This window comes from Anoplophora glabripennis, unplaced genomic scaffold (genome assembly GCF_000390285.2).
Source record: "Anoplophora glabripennis isolate ALB-LARVAE unplaced genomic scaffold, Agla_2.0 scaffold826, whole genome shotgun sequence".
NCBI classification, from domain to species: Eukaryota; Metazoa; Arthropoda; class Insecta; order Coleoptera; family Cerambycidae; genus Anoplophora; species Anoplophora glabripennis.
In genome coordinates, this window is record NW_019416907.1 from 143732 (window position 1) to 154639 (window position 10908).

Genomic DNA, 10908 nt, shown 5'->3' on the forward strand with positions numbered 1-10908 from the left:
GTCCGTAAGTAATGGTCCATAGAGACATACTAGATTTTTTACTTCAAAATATTACGATTGGAGCCAACATGCCTTAATAAAATGTTGATAACAAAAAAGATACAGGGTGTCAAAGTTGGAAATTAAAAATTGAATTTTCGTAATAATTATAATATTTTTGAGTGTATGAACGTGAAAATTTAGGGGTAGATGTTTTTGTATACGAGAAATCATAATTTGTTATCTATTTCGATGTATCTTCTAGAGGGCGCCACATACGCCGTGTTTATGACATAAATACGAGCATAGATTTTTTAAAAAAAGAAGCGTTAACGTTGTGGATAAAAAAATTATGCTCGTATTTACGTCATAAACACGGCGTATGTGGCGCCCTCTAGAAGATACATCGAAATAGATAACAAATTATGATTTCTCGTATACAGAAACATCTACCCCTAAATTTTCACGTTCATACACTCAAAAATATTATAATTATTACGAAAATTCAATTTTTAATTTCCAACTTTGACACCCTGTATCTTTTTGTTATCAACATTTTATTAAGGCATGTTGGCTCCAATCGTAATATTTTGAAGTAAAAAATCTAGTATGTCTATGGACCATTACTTACAGACCACCCTGTATAATTCCACATTTTAGTGGAGAAAATAAAATATTCTAACCAAAATATTCTGAAAAAATATTGTTCCAATATTTTCGGTGTGTGCATTTTATGTGGCTTTAATTTTCACTAAGTTTTGCATCAGTTCTTTAAAGAAGTCTACTGTATACACAAAATATGGAAATGCTTGTTGCTATACCTACTCGTACTTTTATCATTTATTTTTTTATTTCGTAATAAAATTACTACTAATTAAGGACTTAAATATAGGTACTCATTATCCAATTATCAGTCTTTTAGAGATATTCATGCAGGTAATATTTTTGTTAAAATAGTGATTATAACATTATTAAGACAAGGTCAAAATGAAAGCTGGAGTTTTAACCAATATATTTTGTTTAAAATATACAACATTTCTGTACAGCTACTTCCTTATGTCACATACTTTTAAATCTTTCATAATAATTATTATCATAAATTATATTCAATTATTATTTAAAACAAACGTGCAGGGTGATCGAAATATGTTGGAAGTGAAATTAACTGTAGTGGATTTTGCCCAAATTTAGGACAATTTTTTTTATATATTTGATTTGCATTTTTTTATACTCTCAATTATATCCGACATACTAATAATTGAAAATCACTTTTAACATCATATAGTCTTAATATATGATAAACAGATAGTCTCAGAAACGTATTTATTCTTACTTTTTTATTTATTTATTTATTTATTTTAAGTTATTTAGCATAATAAATTAAATTTATCACTGATAATGATGCGACACTATAAAAATATTTGTAAATTTTCACATAAATTTGATTCATTCTGCAAAATAATTTATACAGTTTTATTGCTCCAAACACTTCTCCAACATCATCCGTTTTTCATGAAAAGGAAGATGGTATGTAAAGATGGGAAGTCCTTGCAAAAGTTATCAATAAAAAAAATCACCATTTATAGTATTTATAATCTATATGGTGAGTCAGTTTTTTGTAGACAAACTTTAACAGGAGATAGAACACATGTTTTTAAGGCTTCGTTTCTGAGATACGGGGTGTTGAATATATATATTTTTTTCTCGAATATTCATTATAACTTATAAACGAATGCTTACATTTTTTCATGTTTGAGAGATAATGCATATTAATTAAGGGGCATAAAACAAGCGATAAAAATGTTCAAAAACTTGCACAGTGGTGGAGTGGAGGTGATGCTCAACCCCTTTCTTAAACAGAACTTCTACGCCAATGACTATTTTTTTAAAAAACTGTTATTTTCATTATCTACATACAGTTTAACAAAAATAATGTCCCTTCTTCTGTTTCGAAATTCCTGTGCGTTTCCGAGTTATTTTGATTTTTAATATTTGTTGTGGTACTAGATTAAGTAATTTATTTATTATTAATTATCGGCTAAATATTTCATTCTTTCGACGAAACCTACCTAAATATGGTTTGTTAAGGATTTTAAAATCGTGCAAAAAATAGTATAAGCATCACGAACGTTAAGACATTGTCTTCGAACGGTAAATTACCCTTACCGTTCTTAATTCTTAATATACTATAATTAATCATGCACTAAATATATTCCTTACCTTCTAGGGTATCATGCTATGAAGTCAGCAACTTAACATTTCCAGACTCATTCCTGTTTGGGTCTGCCACATCTGCCTACCAGATCGAAGGGGCATGGAATGAATCTGGAAAAGGCATAAGCAGATGGGACTATATAACACATTCTATGAAGATAGTACTCGATGGAAGCAACGGTGACGTTGCTTGTGACTCGTATCACAAATACAAAGATGATATCGCTATCCTAAAAGAGTTAGGAGTGAACTATTACAGATTTTCTATTGCGTGGACGAGGATCTTACCTGATGGGTTCACTAATGATATTAATCAAGATGGCGTGGACTATTACAATAATCTCATTGATGGACTCATAGAGGCTGAAATACAACCTTGGGTAAATAATTTTTCCATTTTTAAAATTTGTAACCCATTTGATTGATGTAAGTGTTAATAGCTTCGATAAATAATACAAGTTCTTTTTTTTATCAGGTGACAATGTACCACTGGGATATTCCACAGGTATTGAATTACATAGGAGACTTCAACAACCCCAATACTTCCGATTATATGGTTTATTACGCAGACACACTGTTTTCATTATTCGGAGACAGAGTGAAAACATGGATTACGATAAACGAACCTATTACATTTTGCGCTCATTATCCACTCGGATCATTAGCTTTAGGCGCTGTATTGCCACCTGGAATTACAGAATACTTATGCGGGCATAATGTTCTTAGGGCTCATGCCAAGATCTACGATTTATATCAACGCAAATATAAAGAGAGCCAAAGTGGTGAGTAACACGTTAAAAGTATTTTTCACGTTAGTTATTTTCGATGCCAGCTTTTTTGCCATCTTTACATTTTTGCATACTGTAGATTCTAAAATCTACTTCAAACCCCGTAGTATTTGTTGCATAGAAGAGATTAATATTTATTACCGCATGAATAGCCATTCCGAAAACTGACGAATGTTTTACTTATTATATTGTAGCAACTACTCTGCGGATTAATGGCCAGCATTGAATTGTACTCGTAATATCCGGTAACCGGCAAGAGTTATTCGTTATCGGAAACCACCAGACGCATACAGCTTTCTTCTTTACCAACTTTGGGGTTGTAGACACTCATACTTAATTGTATACAGGGTGTATCATAATTAGTGTCTAATAATTTACCACTTGATTCTATTGCCAAATATAAGAATATTTTTTCATATAAACATGGGGTGAGAAATGCTACCTATGGGAGCTACACCCCCCTAAATGGGGCCTAAAAAAATTCATTTTCTTTAATATTTCCGAAATGGGTTGAAGGAAAATTATGAATTTTGACATCGTGAACGCTCATTAAAAGTCGAAATAGGTCGTCATAAAATTCTTCAAAAATTTTAGTCAGGAGCGTCCCAATTGGGGGGGAGGGGGTCGTCGGCTAAAATTTGCCCAATTTTTTTTGCTCGAAATTTTCAAATTCAATTCATTTTCATAATGCCAACATATGATAGACCCTCATTTCCTCTACAAAAAAAGTGCTCTTTATTTCTTTCGATAAAATGCTCCATTTTTGAGAAAAACGGATCTAAGCATTTCATTAAATAAATTATTAAAATTAAAAAAAAATTGAATAGCTGAAATGGGTACATGTACCATTATGAATTTTGATATATCAAGTTTGTTATGTGGGGAGTGTTCGGGTAAAATTTGCCCTAAATTTTTTACATGTTGATATTTTCAAATTTAAACAGTAAAATTTTATAGATCCCAGTTTTCTATTTAAAATGGCAATGTTGTTTTATATCGAAAAAGTAATCCGTTTTCGAGAAAAATCGGTTTAAGTATGTTATAACACTTTCCAAAGTGCACTTAAATCCGTTTTTCTTGGAAATGGAGCATTTTATCGAAAGAAATAAAGAGTACCTTTTTTGTAGAGGAAATAAAGTTCTATCATATATTTGCCTCTAAATTTGAAAATTTCGATAAGCAAAAAAATTGGTCCAAATTTTAGCCGACGACCCCTCAATTGAGACGCTCCTGATAAACATTTTTGACACATTTTATGATGATCTATTTCAACACTTAATGAGCGTTCATGGTGTCAATAATTTTCCTTCAATTTTTTGAGGCCCCATTTAGGGGGCGTAGCTTCCTTAGGAAGTATTTCTGTTTATATGAAAAAATATTCTTATTTTTGGCAATAGAATCAAGTGGTAAATTATTGGACACTAATTATGAGCACCCTGTATACATAATAATCTAAAATGAACATACATAATTATGGGACGTTCCATGTCAACTGGGATACCGTTCTCTAAATAAAATCAAGGAAAAAAATATGTTTAAGGTCTCAAAATCAACTCGAGAGCTTTCGAGTAAATGATGGCCATTTTTATTTTGGCGACTATAATTAGAAATTAAAAAAAAGTAGTTCATTACCTAGCTTAAAATCATCTATTCATGAAAAATACCACAATCTAACAGTAAACTTTAGGATTTTGGACATGCTGAATCCAAATTCCATATTCTTAAAGTCCAAAAGTGGTATCAGTATTAATAACAAACATTTTTGACCATTTTTTTGGGTTTTAGACCATATCTTTCTGGAAAAAAGGATTTTTTGTGTAAAAGTAGCTTCTTTTATGTTTTTTCACATACTGACTTTTAGCTATATGATTATGATGTCTTAAAAAGTTAGGGCAATTAAAACGGGCCATTTTTTGACCGTTTTTTGGCCATTTTTACAATATTTCTCCGCAAAAAAGGATAATTCCTTATAAGAAATTATTTTTATGTTTGTTGACATTCTGGCTTAGATTTTTGTTATCCCGAAAACTAATAAAATTTGAATGATGAGATCTAATAATTTTTTGACCTAATTTCTTTGGAAAATAGAATATTTGACTAGAAGAAGCTAAGTTTATATTTTTTGACCATCTGGCTTCAATTAGTGAAAAATTGAATTAAAAAAAAAAAATAGGTGATACGACCTGACCATTTTATATTACCATTTTTTGGCATTTTTTGACCACATTTATCTGGTAAAAATAATATTTGTCTAGAAAAAGCTGCTTTTATGTTTAAGTTCACACAAATTTGGATTGTAAAAATAGCCCTTTTTTAACACTCATAATTTTTTTTGTTTTGCAGGTAGAATAAGCATAGCTTTAAGCGCAGAATATGCAGAACCAGCCACAGATTCAGCAGCCGACCTTGAAGCGTCTGAAAGAAAACTTCTCTTTGATGTATGTTTGCTAACAATTTTATGTGACAATTATTCTTGAATTGTTACTATTAATCACTGAAATTTATGAAGAGAATATATTCAATTAACTTAGTTGTCTTTTTCAATTCAAGCACTTCAATACTATTATTTACATATTTGGATATTGTAGAATAAGTGAGTTATTTCATAATTTTGAATTTGTATATTTATTCTATTTTAGTTTGGCTGGTTTGCTTATCCGCTGGTCTATGGAAACTACCCTAGTGTGATGATAGACACTATTAGAAATCTCAGTTCTCTGCAAGGTTACCCTTTTTCACGTCTGCCAACCTTCACTCTTGAAGAAAGATTATTACTGAAAGGTGCCTACGATTTTATCGCACTAAACCACTACACTACATCATTGACTGCTGATGCCAGCGCAGACGTTAAAAGCCCTAATTTTTTAAATGACGCCTTAGTTAATCAATATAAGGATTCGTCGTGGGAGACCTCTTCTGCCAGCTGGTTAACAGTAAGTAAACAGTAAAACTAAAATAATTACCTATATCTATTTCTAATAATCTTCATTTGTACCGAGTTCTAAAAAACTTATTTAAATTTGGAGAATTATGTCACAGATACGTACAAACTTATTAAATTTAGCTTAAAGGAGATTTCGGAAGAAATTTCTCAAATGATACAAAGGCCCTATGTAACATTTTTCTAGAAGTCTCATTATAAAGTTATGAAAAATGTTCCTTGCTTTAGAAAAATGCCAATAACATTAATTAAGCATTATTTTTTAAAATTGAATTTCGGTTTAAATGGTATTAACAATTCCCTTTTTGTCAGTGGTGCACAAATTTATTAAGCAATTTAGCAATTTTTATTCACCAGTATCCTTACCAACGCTTCTGATAAAAGTAAAAAATTATGTAATATACCCAACGTTCCGTAAGGAAAAAACCGTAGATTTTTATAGGCGTGTAGGTAACACAAAAGTTATTCAATAGACCTTTTTAGTAGTGACGTCACATACGCCAAATATGTAATAGGCAACCCCATAGTACTCATCATTGTCATGAAGAATTTTTCAGGATTTTTACCAAATCGACCTTATGTACTTCGGACATGAGTGCAAAAAAAAATTTCTTCTTTGTCATGACCTTAAATATCGCGATATTCTGGCAATATTACAAAATATTTAAGAAGTTTCAAGCCCCAAGTGACAAACTAACAGAATTATAGAATTTATATTTTTAAATTTATAGAATATTGACTTTTATAGTAATGAATAAATTAAAATTATATCAATGTTACTGAACATGCACATTAAAGATAATGTAAGTCACACTAAAAGAGTCTATTTCCAATTCATATTTTATATATCGATGTTTTACTATTTTCGGACGTACTTTCCATTGCGAAGTTTGAAAGATTAAATTTAACCACAAGATATACCTAATACATTTCTCTCTTAATGCGGACTACAAGATATTTTTTTTTACACATTTCAAATTTTTTGATATTTTATTGTCTTAATATCTAAGTGTTCGAAAAAATGATTACACAAGAATTGTTGCTTTTAATAGGATAAATATGTTGTTACAATTTTGGCACATATTTCAGAAACACCTTGTATAAATACTATAAATATCAATACACTACAAAGCTTCACAAGTAAATAGATACTAAATGTCATATTTTAGTAGATAATATTACTTTAGAACTACAGTTTGTAACAATATTAATTCAGTCCAATTTGAAATTTTAAGTTAATTATTCGAAATTTAGTAATTGTCGCGTCAACTGAATAAATATAGTTAAATCTGAAGTTGCACATCATAAACATTGCACTCATTCTATTTTCAAAACTTGGTACCTACCTAGATGTCACAAAATTTTATAATATTCTAAAGATTACTAATATTGGGTGTCCCAATATTGACGCAAGAAGTAATATAGATAGATTCTAATCACCAAAACGGGAAATTACACGACCAATTTCCTGCATGCGGCACCAACTGGTTGAAACCTCGTGTCGTCTACATCCATATCTTGCAATTTAGGTACAAAAAACTGAATTAACATGTCGCGATAGCGAGCACCATTAACTATCACTGCCTGACCAGCCGCGTTTTCGAAATAGTCCGATGATGCCTCCAGCCCAAAATCAAACAGTGACAAGTTGTGGATGATTTGTTTCTCAACAGTCACTCGTGAATTTTCTGAACGAAACTATCAAGATGAAAATGAGGTTCATTGCTGAACATGATTTGATTCGATAAATCAATATCCACTTGTTGTTGTGTTGAAAGACTTGTTAAAGGACGGCCAGAGGGGATCCTATTTTTAAAATATTGCTCAACAATGAAAACGCATTGGTCTTTTGTGTAGCGCTCCATTTCTAATAATCCTGGACTGTCAGATGTTACGCTCTCATCTTTTTTCTTCTGGCCAATGGAGCAAAATTCAAATATTGCATGAATTTTGGGACACCTGATACTCTTATATGAGGACCTATAGCAATATAGGCAGATCAATATTCTTATAGTAAAGAGTTCTTGAAAGTATTGACAAATCCGAAGGTCATGTGTGTACTGATATGGGACTGGCTGAAAGAACTGAAATTCCTGATTCATCGTAACTAGTTAAATCGCTGTGACTACAAAAATAATTTTAATTTGATAGGCTATCACAAAAAAATACATCAAGCAAATAGACAATATTTTTTGGAAATACTTTAGAAGCCCTTTTTCATTATCACGTTCGTTTAGGTGAAGAAAAAAATCACTTCAGTCATTTCCGTTGTTACAGGTATATCCCGAAGGTTTCCGGAAATTGTTGGTGTACATTAAAAAGACTTACAATAACCCAGAAATTGTTATAACTGAGAATGGATATGCAGATGATCCAGGCGTACTTAACGACGAAGGACGCATTAATTACATTAAAGTAAGTAAAGCCCAATATGCCACCTAATCTTATAACAGCTGATTTAATACGGAAATTGAGAAAAGCAACGTTATTCTTTTGCAGTCCTATCTTAGTCAGTTGTTGAAAGCAATTTATGAAGATGGAGTGAACGTAACGGCGTACACGGCCTGGAGTCTAATGGATAATTTTGAGTGGTACAATGGATTTACGTAAGTCTTCGCTTCTTCCTACAATTTTCTTTAAAATTAAGATCTTACACATTTTAGAGTGCGGTTTGGATTATACAATGTAGATTTTGACAGCCCGAATAAAACTAGAACCGCAAAGGAATCAGCTTCTTACTACAGAAATATCATCGAAACAAGATGCTTGGTTGACGTATGTGAAGAATAACGTTCTGTTATTTTTACTGATTTGCTAATTTGTATTTTTATTTTACTGTAATAATTATGTAATATCTTAGGAAAGTGTCTTTATATTGTAACCCAAGACAAAACCACCATAAGGTGAACATCGAAGCGAGTTGAAAAAAAAAAACAATTTATTGCTGTGGTACAGTTGTTACGATATCAATTGGAACCTGTGAATCTTAAAGCACAGGACCGTCTGCACTTCTCTTGAAATTTCTTCCTGTGCTTTAGCCATTATGTCTCGTAATTTATACTCGAATAGCCATTGGGCGAGTCCGGTATTTGTAGACCAGTCCGCCTGATGTAGAATCAACGGCAAACTTGTATTGGTCGTAAATACTTTTTTATTACTCATGACGGATAAGTCCTATCTTTTCGCATGTTTTTTAGGTCGGTAACTAGCTGTTTGCCCATTCTATTTATTTGCGTGCGGTAATATTACTTATCGCACGCAAATTGCCAATAAAATACGCAAAATTTAAATACCTACACACTCGAAAATATTATTTTTAAAAAGTAACATTTAAATGACAGTTTTTATGTCAACTTAAACTGAATAAAAATATGTGGACCCCACCGGCGCTTCGCTCCTGGGACTCTAAGATTCCATTGCATTCGTAATAAAAAATAGTATGTGCAATTCGTGCGGTTGTCTGTTACCCACTTGAGCGGATGAGCGCACTCACTTTGTTCGTGCGCTCAACTCCGCTCTCGTGGGCAATAGACAACTTACCGCACTTATTGCACAATATACTATTTTGCATGGTATTCTATAATTATTAGTTTAGTGTCGAACGCTGTTCACTTGGTTTTGCCAGTGCAGTGGAGAGCAGTGCTTGGCGTTGTTGTTTGTTTGTATAATATGTATTATTAATTATTAGTTAATATTAATGTTTGTTCATATCGTAACCAGTCAAGAGTAATAGTTATTAAAATAAATATTATATACGTAATTATCTAGTAGTTTAGCATGGCGAAGGTTTGAAAAGAGAAAATTGTGAACTGTAACCTGAGGGGTTATTTCTTTAATTATCTATCTACCGTTATGACCAGTATCATAACGAGTCTGGATGTCAAAAGAGTTTACTATTCTCGATAGGAAGTTTATAATTATCATCACCTTTTAATTAACACGTGGGAACTTAGAAATGTTGTGTGTTCAGAGAATGAATTTCAAGCACTTACCATCCATTGCTTACGTAGAATGTAATCCAGTGACTGGCTGTACAGGGTGATACTAAAGTTGAGAGAAACAAAAGGAAATACCAAAACTTCCAGGAAGGGTTTTAATAACAATAAACAAAACAAACACACAAAATAAGGACACAACTACTCGAACAGCATTATTAATTTATTTATTTACACGCGACAGCGTACCGAGATTCAGGGAATGTGAGATTCATAGCAAAATTTGGAAAAAAATGTATCCATTATTAAATTTAATTAATTAGCCCGAGACTCCAAAACTAAGTCGACTCTCAATGTGGAACCTAAGGAAGAACTGACTTTTTTGGTAGATCTCTCCCGAATTCGACACTTCGCTTCGACACGCCCATTTTTTGAGTCCAGACGTTTCTGTTAACTTACTGGCGGGAACCCTGGATATCGGACGCTTTGGCATAACTATGCCATGTTAATAGTTATCTAAGTAATTTTGAGACTAAGCTTACAAATAACCCTAGCCTTCCTCTAGTGACTCCGTGTAGCGATACGGGACGGATTAGTCGATCTCATTTAATATATCCTTATAGCTTGGACAATCCGCCAAAAAAACAGTTATTTGATCTGTTACTTTCTTTTCCAATTACTATCAATTTAGCAATTTGATTTAATTCTACTTTGGAACCTCTACGCTCTTCTCGTGGTTACTTGCTTAACACATGGCCCCGACTCTAGGTGAACTTGTCCAAAAAATATTGCTAAATTTCGTGAAGCCTTCCCCGAAGGACGGTCTTGGCGACGTTAACCTACTTGAAAACCATTAGCTTTCCGATAAATTAGTGTTGACTGAAATATTTTACTTTTTGGCCCATACGTTCCGAGAACTAACAAATAAATCACTATACGTCCCGGCTTTTGTTACAGAACAATGTGATAAAGAAATTAGGAAACGGATTATCGAATTAACTACGATATCAAAAACGTCAATTTATCGCGTAATTAAAGGAGACGTTATGTA

General features: G+C 32.2%; 1 protein-coding gene across 1 annotated transcript in view; it reads left to right on the forward strand.

Moving 5' to 3' along the window:
- The window catches only part of LOC108912799 (myrosinase 1), a 10590-nt gene extending 1804 nt beyond the window's left edge, over positions 1–8786 (forward strand). Inside the window, exons 2-8 of the mRNA XM_018718183.1 lie at positions 2207–2573; positions 2669–2975; positions 5325–5419; positions 5621–5914; positions 8200–8337; positions 8422–8528; positions 8586–8786. Coding sequence (XP_018573699.1) covers positions 2207–2573; positions 2669–2975; positions 5325–5419; positions 5621–5914; positions 8200–8337; positions 8422–8528; positions 8586–8712 — 1435 coding nt within the window. The 3' untranslated portion in view covers positions 8713–8786. The remainder of the gene's footprint in view (positions 1–2206; positions 2574–2668; positions 2976–5324; positions 5420–5620; positions 5915–8199; positions 8338–8421; positions 8529–8585) is intronic.
- The last annotated feature ends 2122 nt before the right edge of the window (positions 8787–10908 follow it).